Below are 25,894 nucleotides of genomic sequence, written 5' to 3' on the forward strand. Positions count from 1 at the left end.
ACCAGACCAAGGTATACCCATGACCAGCCTTGTTCATCTTATTAAGATGATGATATCAAGACGTATGACAACTAGGTCACCTCGATGAAGTAACAAAAACTATGAACTGTTGATCAAAGAAGATATAATAGCAAAGTACTGACTAATTAAAAACCCTAATCAAATAACAAGAAATAAATACTTGTAGACTATTAATTAATCAAAAACTTGTTCGCCAACTAACTAACTACTTACCGACCTATATAGCTAATGACGAGACAAACACAACTAAATTGGGGAGGAAAATCCATAAAATAGTTGACAAAATAATTATACAAAATATTATGTGTATGAATGAACGTTATACATATATTGATATATATTGTAAAAGGGGGAAAAAAAACATTAAAAGTAAAAACCCTAAAAATGCCTACACATTTCATGCAAGAAATCAGTTGATCATTTCAACAGAAAATGAAAAGGAATTGAAGGAGACTAACCCGAAGCAAGCAAATGGAATCAATGTGTGCGGAAAACGAGAGAAACCGCATGCACCATTTTTTTTACTAGCAGTAGTAGTATGGGGAGTTAAAAAGCTGGATCATTCTTTTAGGCGGATGCTTATCTTGCTAAGGAGCGTATCTTGTAAGCTTTTAACAAAATGGAATTAATCTTTTACAAAATATTTTGAATTTTTATTTATTGTTTTAAAAAATTATCTTCTATATTGTTTCATCTTCTCTATGGTTTCTTTTAACATATCTAAAATACATTATCTTCTCATTATTTATTATTTGGTTTTGAACTTGGATCTTATGCCAGAATAAAAGAGAACTTTGCTAGAGATTTTAAAAGGAAGACCTCTAAAATCGATTTTGTTTAAGGCCACAAAAAATGTTAAGCCGACTTTGAGGATGGTTTATGCAAATATTTTCATTTAGGGATGAATAATGAAAACATAAATAAATCATAAGGACGGTTTATGTAATTTACATTGAATTTAATACTCTCTTCGTCCCATTTTAATTGTCCAATTTTGACTAGTCAAGTCTTTTTCTTCCGACTTTGACCGTAAATATATTTGTTTGCGTTAGATAACACTTGATATAACATATATGAATTGATTGAGTCTTACATGTACTTTTCATTGATATAACTTTCATCAACGAATATATAACACAAACAAAAATACTTATGGTCAAAGTCAGAAGAAAAAGACTTGACTAGTCAAAATTGGACAATTCAAATGGGACGGATGGAGTAACATATTGTAGAAAATAACGCCTTCAAAATGTACAATAATTGATTATTTCTTTTCTTTACTATCCATTCTCGTTCAAATTTTCTATTTTTAAAATACTCAAAATACCGTAAATGAAATTAATTTACGATAACAATCCCTTAATTCCTTAAATAAAACACACTACCCTTCTACATCAATAACCTACACCTCGTCGTCGCCACCATCACGCAGCCTTTACCACCATCGTTGTCGAATTGCGCAGGTATTCATCTAATTAAATACATGTATAGTAATCGATAAGTTTTTAGGTTATTTAAATCCCATGGCACTAACATTATCCCCTTTTAAAATCTTAATGTTTTTTTTATATAAATTAATTCACTAACTAATTATGTGTATATAATTTTATACTAGACACGTGTCCGCACGATACGAAGATAATGATTGCGACGAATGGTGGTGATGGCGAAGACATGTGGAGGTGGCAGCGACGATGGTGATAGCGGTGACAGTGTGGTTATTATGTAATTCATATATAAAGGGTGTAGTGTAGTTATTTTTATGGTTGAAGTGTGTATGTCGTAAATAATTTCATTAATACTATCATAGATATATTAAGTTATGATATTTAAATTAATGAATAAAGAAGATAAGTAGTTTGAGTAAAATAAACTTGATAAAGAATTATTTATAAGGTAGTATAGATGTAGATTATGATGTTTTGATTTTTCTCCAAAAGGAATTTAGTTTTAACTTTGAATATGTTTATTTGTGTCATAAAATATTTATTATGAAAATTATGCTATTAAAAATACTTTAAATAACTTATGTTTTGTGGAAAAAGCCTTAAATATTATTTATTATTTAATTTTTTTTAAAAATATGAATTATTCGCGAATATAACTAGCATATGTCTGTCGCAAAATATAATTTAACGCAACTGCCGTTCTAAAAATAAATAAAATAAAATAAATATTAACGCAACTTCAATCCTTTAATTTATTAAATTGTTTAAATATAACTACTTAACCACAATTAATAAACAATTTTAATTTAATTTGGATTCAGTGAGAAATATAGATTTTTTAGCTTTTCTTTTACAATAATTTGCAATCCAGTTTCATTCAATCTATTTCTTCAAAATCGTTAATCTTTAGAAATGTGATGAATTTTTCGGGCAATTAGTTGACATGAAGATGAGTTAGTGTAAAAATGTAGGATAGAATACTTTGTAAGATTCAAAAACCAAACAAAATAGAGGCCGGTCGTGAATATAGCATCAATTAGGCTTGGTTCTTTCATTCTTTGAATTAAACTGTTGACTTTGTATTCATTTTCTACGTGTCTCTTAATTGGAACTATCAATCATGGTATTATTATGATTAATCAACTAAGTGTTGATTATCCTTTTTCAATATTGTTCCTTTTGTATATACTTTGAGATCGAACTGATTAGTTTGTTGAATCTGAAGTTCCATTAAAAGCATTCGTTATGCTTTGCACAAGAGAAAGATGCACCTACCCCTGTTAAAAGAAACTGAAGCTTTGAATCTCTTTAGCAGATAACACATTTAAGGAAAATATGCCTTTAAGTTAAGTTTTGATGGATTGAATATCTTTGCAAAGACAATACTCATATCCATAGCACGTTTCTTTGAATGTAGGAAAAGACGTCATGTCACGACTCACATGAGTTCTTGATAGTTTAGGATTTGAAGTTATGAGTGAAATAACCGTGCTCATTGAAAAATCTCTTTTGACCATTTTGAAAGGAAATTTCCATATGCATGATCTGGTTCAAGAGATGGGTCGGTGTATTGTTGGCGAATCCTATCCTAACGCCATGGTTTGGGTTCCAAAGGAAATTCAAGAAGAGTAATGATGACAACTGTTGTAAGTTCTGTTCTCATGCTCTATGTGATGAAAATTCACACACTAAACATCACCCAATCGAATACAATAAAGATAGGGATAACTTTTAGCTATATACGTACAAAGTATCAATATTACGTCGCATGCATGATAAATTAAGATAAAACCCCAAAATTCTCTTCTTTTGGATCAAGCTTGTCTTTGCCAACATCTTTGACTTTCACGTAAGCTACACATCCAAATCTCTCAAGTTCCTTTCCCTAATTCACCATTCTTCCTTTGGATTTTTGAACTCTTATAGAAATGAGGTTCATGGTTTAGCAAACAAGTTTTGTACGTATGGAGTTCGCCGATAATTTCTACAACCTCCTAGTAGTCTAGTGCTCTTTCTCCTCTCATTTCAAACCATGCTCATCCTTTCTGTACGTCCATTATGCTGAGGCATTGTTGTCGTTGTTTCTAGCATCTTAATCCCATTCTTAACATAATCAATCAGCACTGCTATACTCCAACTTTTTTTTATTCTCCATAGCATCCAGACTGCCATCCAGCCAATTCCTTAAAGTAGAAGTGCATCATATATCTTTCCAACAATTAAAGGGCTCGAAGGTGGCCTGCACAATAAGTGTGACAAAATGTTGCAACATTTTCTAGTTTCTACCACATTTACAATCAAACTCTGTACTTAACAGTTAACGTTCTAGCAACTTAGTTTGCTTTTGGTCTTTCTGTTACTTTGTGGCTCTATCATCAGTGCAACTTCACGTGTCACTAACTCATTATCCTTTGAGCCACGTAATCTATATTTGTACTCTTCTTAGTTTTCATACTTTGATCCAAATACTATCTTGGAATAGAATATTAATAAACTTTTATAGAGAGTTCTTGTTTGTCTCCTACTCCTACATGCCTTCCTCATATGACAGCCCTAAGCAGTTCCATCAAGTATAACTGCAGATTGAAGATATCCGCAGGCGGTTATGTAATTGCTTTTTTCAAGTATATTTGGGAAAGTTCCGTGTATTTGTTATGTTATGCATTAGTTCTAGCAGGCAAAATCTTCTTCGACCCCTTGTACTAAAATAGATTTTAAGTTTGGTGAAATATGCCTACCTTAATTGCTATGTTGGGTTCAGAGACTAGAAGTAGTTGAATCTTAAGTGGAGCCAGAGAATGATGATGTCGGTGACAGGTCCATTGCCTATTGTGATGTAGAAGTCTTCGAGAGCATGAAGAAACTGAGGTTGCTTCAAGTTCATTGAAGATTGACTTTCAGTGAACCGGCGGACTTTCATGAAAAACTAGATGGATTTGTTGGTCTTTCTACCCATTTGAATTGTTGAGAATTGCAACAGGTAACACAAATCTTGTTTGCCTTAATATAAGACGTGGTCAAATGAAACAACTACAAATACAGAAAGAGGTACAATTACTAAGTCCAAATTGTTGTCTCATATTGATCTTGTAAGCCTTATCTATATCTGTCAGGTCATCCTCACAAAACTCAAGTTTAGGGCGATGACAATGAAAACCATACCACACATTCAATCCATACTTCAACCAATTCCCTCATAACATCTCAATTTCACTTTTTTCAACCCACATCTCCTAATTTTGTGGCATCGCCAACTCACACTACATTTATTTAATATTTAGAAAACATTTCCACACTTTCAATGGTCAACGGTCACAAGTTTATCCCCAACCCACTATGGTTTTACAACCCATGCCCAACCCATGTCAATGGGGGCATGTTCCCACATGGGTTGAGTGCAACCCTCCCTCCAACCCACATACATTGCCATCACCCTTATGAATCTAAACCGTTCATTTTCAGTGATAAGTTTTCCAGACAATTCAGGGCCCCCATATCTTGAGTGCATAAATATGTCATATTGTACAAGCTTGGTGGAGGTCCAACAATCTGTTTTGCTTCATAAAGGATCATTCACTTAGATTGGAGTTGTTGTTCCAATCTTAAATATCTATCGTCATCTATCAAGATGGAATCTCTACATACTCTACTTCTTGTTGACTGCATGAATCTTGAAAGAATCACATACATCTCTAGGGAGATGGAGAGTTTGTTAGTTTGATATGGTTGCGACAGCATATGGGCGATACCACTGTCAATAAGATTTTTGACTGGCCTTAAGGTTTTGACCATGGAAATTAGAAATATTCTCATGGATGTAGAACAGGAGCTTGAAGAGTTTTTTTTCAAAAAAAAAAATACAGCCAAGTAAATATAAGTGGTTCCATCACTTATTCAAGTTCTAAGGGCAGATCGTTGCACGTCTTTGCAAAAGTTGGTGATTTATCAGATAAATATAAGTGGTTGTTGAAGATCTCATACAATGGCTGCTCCAAACTCATAATGGATCAAGGGAGTGTAAGCAACCTTACTAATCTCAATCTGTTGATGAAATCTTTAATAATCAAGGTATCTCGCTCATCTCAGTTTCTGAAATATTCATAATGTATGTTTTGTACAAAAATTAACTAAGGTTAATTTATGTTTAATTGTGCATACAGAAATGTGTTGCTGTGAATAGCATCGTAGTTCCTGGAAGCAAACTTCCACGGTGGTTCAGCAACCAAAGGTTGGTGATTAGACCCCCCTAAGTTTTCCTAAAAAACAGAACACTAGAAAGACAAGGTTAGCCATATGTTGTCTCTTTTGTTCTCCAATGCTTAAATCATACCATTTCCTCAATATCAAATTCAAACTGTGTGGTGAAGAAAAATTGATTGAAATTCCACTACCTCCTGCCACTGAAAGTGCAGACTTTGTGTGGATTGGATGTATATCAATCGATTTAGTTCAAAATCTTTGTTATGGTTTTGATTCTGAAGATCTTATCATAAGTTTGGACCTGCCCTTTAAGTCTTTAACGACATCATGGAATGTGGGGTGTGTCTAGTATACAAAGATGAGATCCAATCGATGCCGGGAGTTGGGTCATGGATCCCAGACTATGACAGTACAAGAATGGATTTTATGAAGCATCGAAGATTGTCCTTGTCAACCTTTCTATTCAGTCATGAAAAAACCGGAGACCACAATACAGCTATGGTGTTGCCGGTATCTTTCTTATGCCATATCTCTAGTACAAGAAACTTTGGTCCTTAACTGATGAGCTGATTAATGATTACTGTAACATAACAAATGATATAATGCACTCGTAATTAAACATATATGCAGTTTTATCATTCAAAATTTCAAGTTACTCAATTTTATTTAAGTCTAATAAAATTAATTATATACTTCCATCTTGTGGATTAGCATGTGTAACAAACCTTTTGTAAAGTCCAAGTAGCTAGGATCACAGAACTATGAGTCATGGCTTCATGTTCAACTTCGATAGTTTGTGGGTCGTATTTCATTATTAAGAGTCGAGTCGGTGTTTTTTTTTCCTTCTAATCTATTCACTATTAGAGTGACACACTGACACCTATTAAACACGACCGTCGTTGCTCCATGGCTCCAAAAACGAACTGTTAATATATTTTTCTAAAGCTAATTTGGATCACCCACAAGTTCACAACTAAAATATTACTGTGTCATGAAAGTTTTTTATTTGTTTTGTTTCATGTAAAACTCGAACTCTATAACCATATAGCATTTGTTGATACTACTCCCATGTTTAGCGTCTCCTTGAATACAAATTTTATAGAAATGCTTATTAATGAAATTGGTTAGTAAAAAGATGAAACTATTATCTTCATTATTTATACAAACTCTTAAAAGAATTGTTTTATAAAAAAAAATATACATCAAAATTAAAATGATAAATTTGATATTGCTCGTTATCGTTGGACCAATCAAAAATATAAACTAAATACCTATAACTAGTACGGGTAAGTCGAGTATCATATCCACAGGGAATCAAGGGAAAGTGTTAAACAATTTTACAAAGTTGATTAAACTAGACATAAACATAAAACCGATTAATTGATTGATTTGATTAAACACTAGAGTTGATTATAAACTTAACACAATAATCAATTAAATAAAGAGATCATTCTCATGCTTCAAATTATATTTTCAAAAATGTAATCTAACATATACTCATTGGAAACCACATAGACATGATTCGTTATAATGTTTGGATTGAATGAATTCAAGAATTAAATTGATCGGTTGTGATGATTCACGATAATGAAAACCGGGGAATTGACACAACTAGACTTCTAATTCATTGAAGTAAAACTACAAGTTCATGAGAGATTCTTTCAATAATCCATGATAAACAATAATTTGAAATCAAAAGATAGATGAATTTCATTCAAAGTCATAAACAAGTAATCATTCAAACAATCCAAACAACATTAGATGTAAAAGACTAATGAGAATTAAACATCTAATCCAATATGAGTATGAGAAAGATTGAACATAAATGGCTTACATAATTGTTCACATGAGAATGATTAAATGAAAACCTAGCCTATCATCTTCATCATGGAATCTTCAATTTGGATTGTCATCTCCATGAATTTGTGATTTGATGATGAAATTGGGGTGTTGGGAATGTTAGGAACTGCTCCAGGGATGAGAAAATATGAGTGGTAACCTCCACAAGTCGTGTTTTAATTGGATATAAACTGAAAATATTTAAAACTCAAAAAATTCGAATTTTCGCACAACAACTGGCGTAACCTACTACCCCCCTGGGCGTAAGTTACGCCCCTTGTATTTTCAACTGGCGTAACCTACTACCAAGTCTGGCGTAAGTTACGCCCTTTGTTTCTTCAAAATTCCAGATTTTTGCTTCTTGGTTCCTTGACTCGTTTCTTGATTCAATTAACTTCATTTCATCACCTAGTGTCTGAAAAACTTAACAAACATAAAGGTACCCTAATCGTCTATTAAGCTTCACAAAACAATTCGATTTTACATCTTAAGATCATGCATTCTAGGCGTTTATCAGATATATTATTTTTAATTTGAAAATACATACTTTTTTAAAGAAAACTTGAAGAATATTTTATTGAAATGAAAGGAACATTTGTGCATATGGAGGCCATAGAATAATATGATGGTGAGATAAAATGATAAATGCATTCCAAAGGAAGAAGACAGCGTTACACTAAAGTTGCTGCAGCATCCATTTTTGTTGTCATAAAATTTATTTCCTTTTTGTTTACGCCGGTTTAATTTTTCTTTATTCCGGTATAAATAAGTTGTCATATCATATCCTTACAAATCATTAAAATCCTTACACATCCTTAAAATCTTTTTGTTTTACTTTCAACCATTCAATTCAAACATTTTTACTTACATCTATATACAAACAAAAGAATAATATTAGAGATAGTCCAAAGGCATCTTCTTAAGTAAAGACATACATTAAAAAATCCTTAATGGTAAAAGATATTCATAAGCCCAAAAACACCTCATTGTAAATAGTCTAAAGTCTAAACCATATTCCATTTTAATTTTGTAAGCCATTTCAACAACACCACCATTGATCGATCACAAAGTAAAATAATTGAAAAGCATGAAAGATACGTACTACTTGTTCATCATCGACTAAGTAGACCACTTAAAATTCTTGGTAGAAAAGACGTTTATTTAAAAATTATACAAATATAAATATGGAGGAAAGGAATATGGCTGTTACTCTGTTAGGCACATAATTTGGATGAAAAACCTCTCACATACAATTTTTTTAAACCATAAAAATCATGGGATGACAAACATTTATTCAAAATATTAAAATATTAGTATGTGATGATTTTTCACCCAAGTTAGGTGCATAACAGCTCCATACTCACTTTTATCTCTCTCTTTATAATCATGTTTTTTTGTTTTGTGCATCCATCTTGGATGCATAATCATCAAAACGATGCATCCAACAAAAAACGTGATTTTTTTATTTTAATGAATCAATGTGTTGTTAAACACTTAAATAATGATAATTAGTTATACACTATGTCAGTTTTATGGACTTTTAATGCATCAAAATGATGTTTTTAAGGTGTTCTCACCGTTCTTATTTTAAAACTGTTCTTATTTGGTTGTCCATATATATATATATATATATATGGACAACCAAATAAGAATAATTTTAAAATAATAACACGGTAAGAACACTTAAAAACTACATTTTGATGCATTTAAAGTCCATAAAACTAACATAGTGTATAACTAATTATCATTTTTAAGTGTTTAACAACACATTGGTCTGTTAAAATTGAGAAAATCATGTTTTTTGTTTTATGCATCCATCTTGGATGCATATTTATCAAAATGATGCAGCCAACAAAAAAAAACATGATTTTTTCTATTTTGACGGATCAATGTGTTGTTAAACACTTAAATAATGATAATTAGTTATGCACTATGTTAGTTTTATGGACTTTTAATGCATCAAAATGATGTTTTTAAGTGTTCTCACTGTTCTTATTTTAAGAGTGTTCTTACCAGAGTATTACCATATATATATATATATATATACAAGACTTTTTTTAGTTATGAAAATCAATGGTCCTTTTTTGGACTTTTTTTAGTTGGTTTCAAATTATCTCACCCCTAGATAATTTGAGACCAACTAAAAAAATTCCAAAAAAGGACCATTGATTTTCGTAACTTACACACCACCATCATCATCTACTACGATATATAAGACTTTTTTGTAAAAACACTAAAACTTTCCAGCGACGGGCCCACAGAAAAATCATGCGTAAGTTAACTTACACATGATTTTCTGGTGGGTCTGTCGCCGGAAAGTCTTAGTGTTTTAAAAAAAAGTCTTGTATATCGTAGTAGATGATGATGGCGTACAAAAATCAATGATCCTAGTTGGTCTTAAAATAAGAGGTGGTCTCAAAATATCTTTCCCCTATATATATATATATATATATTAAAACAATAAGAATCATAGCCTTCTAAACCCGCTAATTTTAAATATTGCCACATAGGATTTTACCCTACGTGGCATCTCCATACATTTTTTACAATATATTTATTTTATAACCTTTATTTATTCTCAAAATAATCTATTTTATTTTATTAAATATAATATAATATATTAATCATAATTATATACACAAGATAAAAAAAATAATATCAAAACTCTTATTAAAAAAATAAAATAACGTCCATGCATCTACTAAATTGGCACACATATTTGACAAAAATAATATTATTTATTAAAATATATACAACTTTAAAGAATATATCAAATTTTAGAAATTATTTGAATATATTATTAGATTATATATGACCAATCAATTTTGTTGTTTCTTTTTTTTTTCTTTTTGCCGAAACTTTAACTAAAATTGGTTGTTATTCTAATCACAAAACAAAGTCTATTATATAATAAAAAGCAAAAACTATAATAATTTTCTCTTATTTATCTTATTGGGTTTTTTTTACTTATTCGTATTGCATTTATGTGTATTTCATATGACTAAATTTATGTGTATTTTATATGACTAAATTTTTGTCATGTTTGGTTTTTTACTTTGAACATATTATTACGTTTGATGAATAGATAACATGCTACATTATCGATTTACATTTGATTTGTTGTAGTGTTAATCTGTAAGGTGAATACATTTTTACGCGATTTATGGCTACACAAATGGTGTTGTTGATGATATCAAAATATCTTAGGTTAAATATTCTTAGAAGGGATGTGTAATCACTATAATAGGTTAAGTGACTGTGCTATCGACATGTCCGAAAAAACAAAGGGTGACCAGAGTGATACATGAATTAACCATAAACTATAACATAATCAATTTTTACATAATAAACCTATAGAATAGCTATTTACTAATGTATAAAATAATCTTTTTAGCTAGCCGCGCATCGCGCAGGGTAAAATACCTAGTATATCTATATAATTATTAAAACAGTAGGAATCCGAACGATTTTAAGCCTCTTCAAGACTAAAAGTATGTTTACATATCGCCACATAAGATAAAATCCTATGTGGCATCTCCATAATTTTTAACATATTAAATAAATCTTTGAAAGCACGCGGATCTTAAAACCGTATATCTTATACCCGATCATATTCGATATTATTAAACCCTCTTTCTATCCTTTTTTGGAAGAAAAGCTTCAAGAATAGCTTGGAACGGCAGTCTCTATAACCTTTTGATGCACAGACAAACATGAATACACAACTAAAACTAGGTTAAATGAGAATCTTTTATCAAATCGCTATCATGTCTCTGTTTTGCATAATTTTGGTGGTAGGTTCTATTTATATTAAACAAGGTATTCTTTTTTCTTTTTGTATTTGGTTTATTTGATTTAATTTATAGGTTTAGATCTTGGTTTATTGTTTTCCTATATGTTGTTTAATAGCAAACAAATATCTGATTTTTTAAAGGATTACGACAAAAACATGTATGAGAAAGGTTTGATGTATTAGATGTTTATGTGGACATCAGTTGTTCGTAAGACGTTAATGGTTCCAACTTCCAACCCATTTGATAACGAATCTTTCGACTTTATAAGAACCCATCATACCAAGCATGTAGTCACTTATTTTGAATTTTGGTTGTAGAGTTACCTATTGTATATGCTCATGACAAGTACGTTTCTGATCTAAATGTCACAAGTAAGGATTAAAGAAGCCGATGATGATTTTGTTACTGGTGAAATATTTCTTTAGAAGTCGGTGATGATGATGTATAGCAACAATCCTGGTATGGTTGCAAGCATATGAAGATATGGCGCTTGGAGACGAGAAGGTAAATTCTTTAGAAACCGACTTGGAGTTTCTCTTTTCTAATATTTGACCTGTAAAATTTGGAGTTTCTCTTTGCTAATATCTGACCTGTAAATTTTGCAACTCCTCTTACTTCCGCTCTTATTTCTTTAACTTAATTCTATAATTCTTAGTAAAATTAAAGGTTCCTTTTTTGATATATATGTACTAATGTTGCGGGTAATAAACTCGAGGGGCAAATACATGATAATCTTCACTTTTGCACGAATCTTAACAGCCTGTAAGTTTCTTTGTTTATAGTTTCCTTATCTTTCAAAAATCTTATAAAAAAAGTTTGACCCCTAACCGTGTCACAAGTTAGAAAATCAACAAATTGTAAAGCAAGCCATTTGACCCATAAATGAATGATCCAAGATCTTTGAGTCTTTCTTTTTTTCAATGTAACTTCTGTTGCCTTTATTATTATAATCTGCTTTTGATGATCTTATCAGTCCTGATCTCTTTTTTGTCAAGAATATGAGTTTTAATACCAATGTCGAAAGTTTGGAGAAACATGTTGATCATGTACTGTAGCAACGGTGTATTTTTTTTTCCATTCACACACCTACTTTGAATATATTTCGTTATATTGCTTATTTTCACGTCTTTTTGCAGATAAAGAAGCACTTGAAAAATGGGAAAAACGTCTCAATGAGTTTTGGAGTTTGATTCTATGGATACGGCTGTACATATTTGCAAGAATCTACAGGTATGATGTTATAAAGATTATGAAAATTTGGTATGCTCTCATATTACAACTGTGTAAAAGAGAAGGTGGGCGAAGGTCAAAGCTTATTTGGCCAGGTAAATGCACTAGAAAGTGTAATATTATATCCATGGTTATGCTTAGATGTGCATTATTAGTAGAAATAGAATACTATTTGAGGAATCATTAGTTGAGTTTGTATGGATCTACAAATGTAGAGCTCTTGAAAGATCATATTTCTACATATTCGGTATGTTATAACCTTACGCAACAACTGGCTTGAAAGTTCGATGTTAATATTCTGTTGGAGGTTTGTTAGAGTTTTGGCTAGAAACATGTTTTTGATGTTGCTATGACCCCTAAGAGCAAGTCTTGCAATCTTTCTCATATTTACATATACTCTTTTGGTCCTACTAAATAATTGGATATTTGTAGTTTGTTGTTTGATATTTGCAAATGGCCGTGCAAAGCTATTTGGGATAGGTATTGGCTTTCAAAGCTTACAAAACTACAGCTTGACTAATTTCTTGCTTTGTTGTGGTTTGTACACGAGTATATTACCTTCAGACTACCTGTTGAAGTCCATAGTATTATCAATTAAATTTAAAATTTATAATGCCAAGTGAACTAATGTTTCTTTTTTCCATTTATTTCCTTTCCTTTTGAGACTATGCGGGAATAATTGATGTCTATTTATTGTCTTTATATTTTATCAATATCATTATTCATCGATACCTATTTATTTTTACATATTTTATTTTAACCATTCTGAACGGATCATTCAAATTAATTTTCTTTATAATGTTTCATTCACAATTTTTCGAACAAAACTAAATTAAGTACATCAATTTTTTAACTTTCGCGCATCATGCAGGTCAAAGACCTAATATATATATATATATATATATAAATTGATCAATTCGAGTCTTTTCTAACAATATGTCGGAGGTCAAGTCCCGAACCCTTGGATTACCGCGACAATGGGTCAATAGAACATTACATTACATCAGTTTAGTACAAACTACAAAGATTAGCCAAGCCAAAAGTTAAAAAAAAAAAAAAAAAACAACACGAACTCCACGCGCCGTCGGTCGTAGAGCCGTTTACTCACCATCATCAACAGAATTCAGATCCAAAAGAACAACACCACCGGCCGTTGTCTTTTTCACACCGTCTCCATGTATCTATATTTACTTACTCGTATTAATTATTTACTTAGATTTGTGCTCTTATAATAATATTTTAACAATATGGGTGTACTAATGGGCCAATGGCTAACATATATAAATACAACAGTAAAATAAATAGCAGTAGGAGTAAAATAATATATATGTATTGACCATCAAGAATTAAGTGGGTTCATACGTGTTCCACTGTCGACTAACCGTTGCACTCGTAAACATATTTTTCAATACTTAATAATACCTGTCAATCATTTAAAGGTATCAAAACAATTTATGATTTATGATAGGAAAAGTGATGGCATGACAACGTCAACAATCATGTCGGCCGGCTTCCTAGCTAGCGTCATTCATTATCAACCCTGCTGCGTCGTTAGTAGTGGAGCTATATGAAAGCCAAAGATGATCGTGTAAACACCTCAATGTTTATAAAAATATATATTTTAATACTTTATTTTATTTTTATTAATGTAATTCAAATCTAATGATCATCTAACAAAACGTATACTTAGAAGTTGGAATACCATAGTCAAGGGCGTAGCTACATAGGGGCCGGGAGGGGCGTCTGACCCTTCAAAAATTTTTTTGCGATGTAGGGGTATATTGTTTTCGTGTAGAAAAATTTCGATATACTCGGTTTTGACCCCCCATCTTAATTGTGAAATTTTTTTTATATACTAAACAATAAAATTGATTCATTACATTTTACATAAGTCAACAAAATTATTTAGCCCAAACTAAAACTTGTTACTTAAATAAAAACTTAACCCACTGAATTCAAGGTTCTTAAAGGTCGAAAGACTGAACTCTAATTTTTTCAGTGAATCGAACCAGGTACCAACCGTTTGTCTCCTTTTTAATGTTTACTTGTCTTGGACAAATGTTTAGTTTTGCCGTGATTGAAACTTTTTTTTTATAATAATAGTATCTAATTTTTTACCCGACCCGAATTGAATCACTGACCCGAACATATTACCTGAAAAATAACGTTAGGAAAAAAAAATTAGATCCCGACCCCCCACTCAAAAATTTCTAGCTTCGCCACCGACCATAGTATCACACCCTAGACTTATTCAAAGTTACTAGTCTACTTTATAAGCTTGTGAGTATCTTGCGGCCACTCGAGACTAAAATTCTGGTTTCACCATTGTGCGTTGTTGAGCTCGAAGTACGCATCAACAAGGTGTGGGATGAAGTGGTAAATGAAAAACTTTGAGATTTTTACTTTATTTCTGTCCAATTGCTACAAGATATAATTTTAGTGCGAGTAGGATATCATATATGAGTAAATTAGTAAATTACACTTTTCGTCCCTAAAGTTGACACGTTTTGCACTTTTCGTCCCTTAAGTGAAAAAATTACAATTTTGAACTTAAAGTTGGCAGATTTTTTCAATCTTCATCCATCGCCAAACGGTGTTAAGTTTCAGCCGTTAAGTCCCACACGTGCAAAACACATGAGGGACTGAAAGTGCAAAAATCTACAAGTTCAGGGACGAATACTGAAATTTACTTTATCTTCTCCGGCTGAGTGGCCGGAAAATTTGCCAGAAAACTTAAAATGCCGATATCTCACTCGTTTCTTTGAATTAGACCACAAAACCACCATCAAACTTCTCAAAATTAATTTCCGCACGTATCCTAACCAAAAGATTTCAGATTCAACACTTGCCGAAAAACCAAGAAAGTAGTTACAGTGATCCATCTAATTGAAAGTAGCTACTCATCTAACACATGCATTATGCATATATATTTAGAGTTTATAGAATACAATACAATGCATAAATATATATATATATATATATATAATTAATAAACCTCTGTGAAAAGTAAAGGACTTTCTTTAATTATGGCATTCATCTAAACTATTTATTTATTATTATTACTTTTTTTGAAGGACTAGTTGTTTGTGGTTTAACTCGAGACTTGAAACATGGTTTTAGACAAAAATGACCAACTAAAAGCTACTGTGCAAAATATAAACTAAATAAATCAAATACATTGTTGGTTTTTCGTCTACTTTGTATTGAAATATAGTTGATCTTCTTCTAGTCCAACCAATTGTGTACGTAATTGATCAAATAATTAATAGATACAACCCCGTGTAAGTTTTAGATAAAAATGAAGACCCTAAATTCCTAATCTAAGAATCATAATCACCAATATATAACACAATATGATATTCAGATTGTCAAAAGGTGGTTTTATTTATCATTACAAACAAAACTACTTTTTTGTGTTTCTCGCGTACGGTTCACAAAATGTCAGACCATGTTTACAGTTTGGTTTATAATGCATGTAAAAAATGGAGCAAAACTAAAACTCGGGAATATTAATAATACGAAAATACATACCACGAGTTTTTCGTTGCACTGGGCGCACCGAAAGCATGTTTTATGATAAGGGATTCCATCGGCAGATGTCATTACAACACTTTCCGGTGAGATTTTGAGTTTTCCGGAAAGTGTTGAATATGAAATTTTTTGGTTAGGATTCGTGCGGAAATTAATTTTGAGAAGTTTGGTGGTGGTTTCGTGGTCTAATTCGAAGAAACGAGTGAGATATCGGCATTTTAAGTTTTCAGGCCACTAAGTTGGAGAAGATAAAGTAAATTTCAGTTTTCGTCCATGAACTTGTAGATTTTTGCACTTTTAGTCCCTCACGTGTGGGACTTAACGGCTAAAACTTAACACCGTTTGGCGAGGGACGATAATTCAAAAAAAATCTGCCAACTTTAAAGTCAAAATTGTAATTTTTTCACTTAAGAAACGAAAAGTGCAAAACGTGGCAACTCCAAGGACGAAAAGTGTAATTTACTCTATCATATACAGTTACAAACAATATTTAGGTCATGTTTAGCTTACACATTTGACCTTATGCTTAGTAATAATAATTAGATGACGATATATTTAATAAGTTAAGAAGTTGGTTTTTTTAATGTTTAGATGAACTTATGTAATATATCTATATCTATAATCTATCTATAATATAATTAAAAGAGGAGATTGATGATACACTTGGCATCTTTGATCCCCTCCTTGAGTCTAATCCTCCATCCTAATTAATCCTCTATTTTTTATATATATAAATTAGATTTGTAATATACTACGATTTAGAATATATCCCCACGTAAGAGATTACACATGAAACCACGATCAAATTTAGGATTATAATTTCAATAAAGATTTAAAAATAGATATATCTGACATCTTTCCTTCTTTCTTTCTTCAAGTTGTAAATTTTATATTTAACTACTTATTACAAATTAATAAACAAAAGTAATGAATTTGTCAATAAAAAAGAAGTTGAAAAATAGGGTTAACTGGAATCGATACTGATATAGAGTTAATCTTCATAAGTTTCGTTCTTTAATTTGTACTTGAATTTTATTTAATTTTTATTTAACATACTTCAATACTTTTTAAAAACTTAAATATATATATTTTGAGACTACCCGTCACAGGTCTGAAGACTAGTTTTGCATATGGATCTTAAAAAAAAAAACAAATAAACCATGTAAATTAGGCTTATGAAAATAAGCTGAAATAAGCTAATAAGCTTAAACAGATAAGCTCATCAAAACACTAAAAATGAGTTTATCTTATTTCTAAAAATTAGCCAACAAGTCTATTGATGTGCAAAATCGAGCTTTAAATTTATAAAACTAGAACTACCTAAAAACTCACTACTACGCACTCACTGGCAGTGTACCCGATCGTTTGTAATATAGTTAAGAGGTAAGTCCGAGTTCGTTCTCAGGGATTGAAAATGACTAGTTGCTTTATGAAATGGTTTGGAAAACGGATATTACTTCGAAAATCCTTTTTGACAATAAAAGTAAAAATTGATTTGCAAGACAAATTGCATAAAATTAAAAAGAACTTCAGACAATATAATTAAAAGTCATCCACCTTGACTTCCTTCGACTTCAAATGTGATTGCATTTAATTAAGAACAAATTCTCTAGAGTTTAAAGATAATCGTGATAACTTAAGGTGCTCACGTGGTACCACCAACCGTGAACAAAATACCGAATCACCTAATTGCTAGTTAAATTACCCAAGCCGGTACCACCAAAACAAAGACAACTCTTCCAACAATTAGTTTTATTGACTATCGAATTATCAATTGAACCTATGTGACAATAACGTGATACCACCAACCGATATCAATCACGTTGACAAAATTAATCTTTTCTTAAAATGATATTCATTATCATACCATGAACTAGTGATAATTACCCATAGACAAGTAACCGTTTTAAAATCACATACACATTCAACTGGTACCACCAACGAAGAATTATATGCCACCAATATCAAAATTAATTAATAAAAAGAATTAAAATCAAGATCACAGATCAACGATAATTAAATAAACTCTTTTGAATTAAAAATATTGCAATCACATTATCAGTCTCGTTTCATCAAGGTGGATGATTAAACGTTTAGCCACTCATGATCAATCCACAATAATAATTAAAATAGAAGAGATACATGATATACCAATCGTTTGATGAAAAATAAATTGCAAGACAGTAAGTAGATACGATCTAGATGGGTGCTCGTGAATCTTCAACGAATCCGCCTAATAAATTATCTTGATTGGAGATTGAAGAACCCTTGTAGAACAGTGCCTAGAAAGATTTTTGATAACCCTTTTTCGACCTAAGGTTTTTGTATTTATATCCTCCGAAAATCTGATGCAAACCGACTCCAGGCTCCCTTTTCTCGTGCACTCACTGCGGCGCAGTGGGCTTCGCCTTCCCTCACTGCGGCGCAGTGAGTCTGGTTTGACTTTGACTTCAAGGTGACTGCGGCGCAGTGACAATGGATACTTCCACTGCGGTGCAGTCCTTTTCCATGACTTGGTTTCTTGCTTCCTTGACTGCGGCGCAGTCAAACTTGGGTAGTCCCCACTGCGGCACAGTGAGCTTTCATCAATTAACTTACGTGGATCCGGACTGCAGCGTAGTGGGCATACCTAATCCTCCACTGCGGCACAGTCACTATTATATGAACAAACTCTCTTTCGAACTCGAATACTTGATGAGCTCCGCCGTCTTTTCACTTAAAAACAACTCTCGATTATCAAAACTCACTTCTTGACCATAAGATCACCCGAAAATGTGCCACATGAACGCGTAACCTATTTAAAGCCTGAAAACACTAACAAACACCATAAACGCGCCAAATGCACAATAAATCGACTTAAAACACTTAAATAAATGGTCAATAACGATGTGGGTAATGAGTATAAATTAGTCACATCACCTATCAAATAAAGGTAACTTTAAGATCAACTAGTAAATTTCAAGGCACCGCGTTGCGAAGCCTCAATTATCTTATTGAAACGGTTACATTATTTTAATGCAACTGTGTTAAATCTTTAAGCGATAATTAAAAATTCATTCTATCATAAATATATTTGTTTAAACGCTTGCAAGAAACCGATAAGTAACCCATAGTAGAATACTCGAACAGAGTATAATGTGGCAAAACCTTCAATATATTACAATATTTGAGAAGAGTGATACAAGATGTGGACACAAAAAGGTTGAATGACCCAAAAGAAAAAGAATGAAAAACCAAAAAGTACCCGTGGTGAAAACCCAAATGGGATGCAATGTGGCAAAACCAGAATGGTGGTATAGGGTGTGATGTTGATAAATTGTAACTCGCCCAAGTTTTTTAAAAATAAGAAATAAGCCAAGAAGTAACTCGAAGTAGAAAACTTGTACGGAAGACGATTAAACAAAATTCTCACCATGAAAAGGTTAGATGAACCAAAAAAAAAAACTTGTGAATAAAAAACCAAAAAGTAACTCGTAATAAAATAAAACCCGAATGAGATTGAATATGGTAAAGTCCGAATACTAATACGGAGTTGTAATATGGACGAATAATAACTATTCACTTCTATATACTTTAATAGAGTATATAATATAATATAATATAATTTACCTTTGAGGCTTAGATATCCACAATATATACGCACTAAAAAACTCACGTGGCTTCTTCACATACCCACCATGATTTGTAACTTTTTATCACTTTGAAAATACCATTTAGGTGATCTTAGAGCATAACTAATGGACCAAAGTCCAAAGATCTTGTTAAGATCCATGAAAATGTGAGATTTGTCAGAAAGAAGAAGAACGCATTAAAAGGGATCGTTATTGTGACGTGCTGACTTATATGGAAAGCAAGGAATGATTGGAAGTTCTCAAATGTCAAAGATAATAAGGATTCGATTGTGCATGGTGTGAAGTCGTTGAGTTTTCTTTGGTATAGATAGAGAGATAGAAAGAATACTATTACATGGAAAGAGTGGTGTAAATTTGATTCCTTGTAAATTGTATATGTATTGTTTTGGGTCACCCGTTATTTTGGGGTATTGATATAATGAAAGTTAATGTTCAAATAAATAAATAAATAAACAAATGGACCAACCCACGACAATTGGTCAACGTTGTCCACTTCAGATGTGGCATGGTTTATTGTTTTAGGTCACCCGTCATTTTGGGAGTGTTGATATAATAAAAGTTAATGTTCAAATAAATAAAGAAATAAACAAATGGACCAACCTACGACAATGCTCATTGTGGATAGAGCCACAATAGGATAGGATGAGAACGTCAATTCTTATCACGACCTTTTCAATCGGTATTTCATGTTTGTGCGAGTATTATATGAGTCTTTGTTAGGTACAAGTCGGGTATTAACCTAGCCCGATTCTGATCTGACTATAGTTCACACGTTTCAACACAGTTCAATTACAACAAACCAATCGATAGTTATTGAATCGATCTTTTGAATAGACCTAATTTGAGTAACCGATATAACAATGCTACCCTATTCATAATAATAATTCTAGTGCAATTATTAAAGATATTTTTTCATCATCAAATCTCAATAATTAAGTTACCATATTTTTTCCTTAAATCAAGTTAAATTTATGTGGACCATGTCTATATATTAGGACCGTAGATGAACCAAACGCAGATGAACAAGATTTGTTTGTGCTAGCTCACTAATTAATTTAGTGAACCCCTCGTGAAAACATATAGTATTTCTGATATATAGTTTTTAAAAAACGATACCTCAGACTAAACGGAGTGGCTAGCTTTTTGCCCGACCCTCGCCCCATTTCGCTCGACGTCGCCCCCCACACCACCCCCGTCCACCGACTTCCCTTTTGCCTGACTTCTTCCCCTCGCCAGTTCCACCTTTGACCACTCCAAACTTCAAGAATTTTTCCCCCTTTCCAATGCCATTAATGGCTAATTATTTATTTTTTCTTTTTTTTAATTTTCCCCTTCCTATATATATCTTCATCTTCTTCCATTTTTAACAAATCATATACATATATACAAAACACCATCACACACACACATAAATCTTCTTCCATTTTTACATAAATATATACATATATTACGGATATGGATCCTCCATCACCCTCTTCATCCGATGATTCAGTCGATCTCGACGACGTTATTCTTAGTACCGTTGCTTTGACGGTTACTACTATGATTCAAGCCGCGGAAGACGAGGAAGATCAACTTTCGCCTAGAAGAAGAACGGTTCTGGAACGTCGACGTGAAGAGGCATACGCGTGATTGGTCCGCCTTTACTTTGCCGAGCGACCCGTATTTGGCGCGAGAGATTTTAGATGGCGCTATCGTATGAGCAAGCGGCTATTTTTGAGAATTACAAATGATTTGGAAGAAAGGTATCCATATTTTCAACAAAGAATGGATGCTCGTGGAAAGCTGGCTTTCATGCCGATACACAAGACTACCTCCGCGCTTCGTCAATTAGCATATGGGTGTAGCGTCGACTTGTTTGACGAGCATTTGGAGATGTCGGCTAGGACTTCCCGGGAGTCGCTAATTTATTTTTGTAAAGGTACATTTTATACATAGTTATATCTTATTTACTTACTTACATTATATGTAGTTACATATTATTTAGTTAGGTATATAATATTTACTTACGTATATATTATTTATATAGTTAATTTTACATTTATATAGTTATATATCAAATACTTACGTACAATATATATAGTTACATATTATTTAGTTAGGTATATAATATTTAGTAACGTACATATTATTTATATAGTTAATTTTACATTTATATAGTTATATATTAATTTTATGTATTTATAAATAATTTAAATAGGTATAAATGAATTGTATGGACCGACATACCTACAGAGACCTACATCTATGGATCTTGAGCGAATATACGATGTGCATGAGCAGCTTCATGGTTTCCCTAGTATGATCGGTAGTATTGATTGCATGCACTGGCCATGGGAGATGTGTCCAACCGCATGGCGCGGTTCGCACACCAGAGGGGATGTTGGTAGACCATCATTGATGCTTCGGGCAGTTAAGTCTACTGACTTGTGGATTTGGAATGCATATTTTGGTTAGCAGGGGTCCAACAATGACATCAACGTGTTTGAGGCGTCCCCAGTCTTGGAAGAAATTATATCTGGCTTGGCACCTACAGGTTAATTACGTACTTAACGTTTAAGTATATAATATGTAGTAATATATTATATATGCTTTTGTTAACTAATATTAGCTTTTGTTTAATTTACAGCGGGTTTTTATGGAAACAACAACTACTACAAAGCCGGATACTACTTGACAGATAGCATCTACCCTGAGTATTCCACCTTTGTGAAGACTTTTACTGACCCGATTGACGAAAAAAGAAAATACTTTAAGAAGAAACAAGAATCAGCGCGAAAGGATATCGAGAAAGCATTCGGGGTTCTTAAAAAGCGTTGGAAAGTTGTTAGTTTTCCCTCACAGTTTTGGGACAAGCAGAGGATGCATGACGTGATATACGCGTGTATCACTCTACACAACATGATATTGGAGGATGAAGATAAAGCTTTTTGTCAAGACTTCAACGATGAAGACCCAACACTAGACCCGGCGTATTGGGAACAACAAACTTCAATGGAGCAACGGATCACGAATTCACAAGCCGTACGAAATAGCCAAACCCACAACATGCTCTTAGCGGATTTGGTAGATCATTTTTGGGAAAACAAGAGGGGAAATCATCCACCATACGTGCCACTGGAAGTCGATGACTACTTTAGCGATGATGATTAGTTATTAGTTATTTATTTGTGTTTGTGTATCGAATAATTTTTTTATTTTATTTTAGCAAACCCACAACATAATGGTTAGTATTTTATTTTACTATTTATAGAAATTTTGTTATTTTTATAATAATATGAAAATCATAAAAAATTAAAACAAAAAGAAAATCAATCATTAAAACCAATCATTGAAAGTGCCACATGGCACAAGTCGCCCCTTACTTAAAAACCCACCCATTTCCACCTTTTTTGAGGGGCAACTCTTTTTACCCTCCATGCCACATGGCACAAGTCGCCCCCTCCTACCCTTCTTCCACTCCTCTTAGTCTCATTTTTTATTATTACTCTCAAAACTTAAATAAAATAAATAGTATATCTTCCTCTATTGGACATACCCAAACTCCTGCTACCACCGAGAACTGAAACAAAATATAATAACTTATTCTATACATACATAAATATATTTTAGGTAAAATAAAACAGATATTAAAATAGAACAAATAAAATAATAGGTTTTCTTTCACTGAAAATCGTCATGCATCATGAAAATCATTGTGCATCAATTTAACTATGATTTAAGGATCAAGATCTTGTTCTACTTATTTTACTTTAATATTTGTTTTACAATATGTGGGTAGAGATCTAGCGAAAAGGTTCTTACTTCTTAAGAATAGAAGGGAAAAAAAAGTTCGTTTTTTATTTGTTTTAACTTGTTTTTTTATAAAAAAAATCACTTTTTTCATTCTTTTTTTAATTAACTCAATCCATAAAAAAAATTTAAAAAAATAAATAAAATTATAACCAAAGTTAGTGAGTTATACATGTTAGGGTACGATAAAGACTTCTCCCTAAAGGATATTAATTAGGAGTAGCTGGTGAGAGTAATAGGTCATACATGGTGATAAGTCATAAGGGTCGGGAGTGTTTCACCGCCCATCCCCGCTTTTTCTCCTCCTCTCCGCCCGCTCCCTAATTGCACGGAGTGCTTCCCCGACTCTCCCCGTCTTTCCCCGCCCATTTATATTTAATTATTTTCTATATAATTTTAATCACCAAATTATTAAACTTTTTATTTAATAAATTAAAAATACAACTAAAAAACATAAACACTACAAAATTAAACACTTTATAAAAAAAATTTTAAAAAATACAAAAATTTTTAAACACTACAAAATTAAAACCATATTAAAGTATGTTTTGGAAAAAATAATAAAAAGAATAATAACGTATAACAAAAACCTTTTAACCCATTTTAATAAAAAGTTAAAAGTCTAGAGGGTAAAGTGTACAATTGGAATTACATATATTGACTTTTTGTGGTTGTTGCGTTTGTCTTCTCCAATTAAGCAGACTATATATATATATATATATATATATGAGAAAAGTGAGTATGGGGCTGTTATTCACCCAACTTGGTTGGAAAAACCCCTCACCTACTAATATTTTAATATTTTGAATAAATGTTTGGCCACATGATTTTTGTGGTTTTAAAAAAGGTATGTGAGTGGTTTTTCACCCAACTTAGGTGTCTAATAGCTTCATATTCTCTTCCCCTATATATATAGGGTATATATATATATATAGGGAATGAGAATATAAGGTTGTTAGGTACCTAAACTTAAATGTCGGACACTCACATATTAATTTTTCAAACCATAAAAATCATGGGCCCAAACATTTATTCATTAAACAATATATAATGAAATATTAGTATGTGAGGGGTTCCAACTTGGGTGAACCCCCCCCCCCCCCCCCCATACCAATATTTTAATATTTTGAATAAATGTTTGCCCCCCTATGATTTTTTTGGTTTAAAAAAAGATATGTGAGGAGTTTTTCACCCAACTTAGGTGCCTAACAGCCTCATATTCCCTTCCCCATATATGTGTGTATATATATATATATGGGAAAAGTGAATATAAGGTTGTCCGGCATCTAAGCTTAGGTGTGGAACCACTCACATACTAATTTTTTAATATTTGTTGAATTTTAATTAAATCACATGGTCTCCATGAATTTTATGGATTAAAAAACAAGATGTGAGTGTTCCACACCTAAACTTGGATAGCTAACAACGTTATATATATATAAAACATTAAAGTAAAACAAATAAGATAATATTTTGACCCTAAGATCATGGTTAAATAGATGCACGGAGATTTACGAAACAATTGATGCACAATGATTTTCATGATGCATGGTGATCTTCAGAGAAGAAAAACATATTGTTTTATACTTGTTTTATTTTACCTAAAAAATATATATATAGTCGGGGACCCTTATTTTGAGAACCATTTTTTTTTGTAAGAACTATGAGAACTCTTATATAATATATTTGTTCACATGTTTTTTTTGTTCATTCACATGTGAAACGTTATAAAAATATATGTTGCAGAAGAAATTTTATTTTGAAACCTTATATATAGTCGTTTGGCACATGTGAACAGAAAACGTGAACAAATTCATTCATATGCTCACAAAAGACTACTTTGAAGGTTTATTAAAAAAATTCTTTTACAACATACATGTTTATATCATTCCACATGTGAATGGAAAAAAAAATATGTGAACAAATATACTATTTAAGAGTTCTCATGGTTCTTACAAAAAAAATAGTTCTCAAAATAAGGAAACTCTCTCTCTCTCTATATATATATATATATATATATGGAAATGGATATTTCATATAAAAAAAGAAAAAGAAAAAAAAAACAATGATTAGTAACGGTTAAATAATCGAGACGAGCCCGGAGACAGTCCTCCCCAACCTCCTCCCCACCCTACCAGTAAAGGTGAGATGGAGCGGTGTTCCCTTAGGACTTAGGTACCGGACCGGTACCGATTTGGTGTCGGTTCCATTCCGTCCACCCTAAGTAGTGTATAATATAGAAACTTGAAATGTCATAACTCATAACTAAGTCATAAGCAAACACAAACTATCACATGTGAATTAAAAAAAATTATGGAACTTTTAGAAACAGTTAGATGTATAACTTTACACGAATTGTTATAATGTGTATCAAACTTTAATCACATGCATTGTATGTAATGAACTT

The 25,894-nt window shown here is 32.1% G+C and overlaps 1 protein-coding gene and 1 long non-coding RNA gene across 2 annotated transcripts; both read left to right on the forward strand.

The window, feature by feature from the left end:
* Positions 1-5,041: 5,041 nt before the first annotated feature.
* LOC122606199 lies at positions 5,042-6,307 on the forward strand. Its single transcript, XR_006324831.1, has 2 exons — positions 5,042-5,537; positions 5,630-6,307. It is a non-coding gene; the product is annotated as an uncharacterized LOC122606199 (long non-coding RNA).
* A 15,155-nt stretch (positions 6,308-21,462) lies between these two features.
* LOC122604875 (protein ALP1-like) lies at positions 21,463-22,848 on the forward strand. The gene is made up of 3 exons (XM_043777737.1): positions 21,463-21,616; positions 21,896-22,147; positions 22,325-22,848. The coding sequence occupies exons 1-3, from the start codon at positions 21,463-21,465 to the stop codon at positions 22,846-22,848; spliced, it is 930 nt and encodes a 309-aa protein (XP_043633672.1).
* Positions 22,849-25,894: the final 3,046 nt, after the last annotated feature.

This window comes from Erigeron canadensis, chromosome 6, assembly GCF_010389155.1.
Source record: "Erigeron canadensis isolate Cc75 chromosome 6, C_canadensis_v1, whole genome shotgun sequence".
Classification (NCBI taxonomy): Eukaryota; Viridiplantae; Streptophyta; class Magnoliopsida; order Asterales; family Asteraceae; genus Erigeron; species Erigeron canadensis.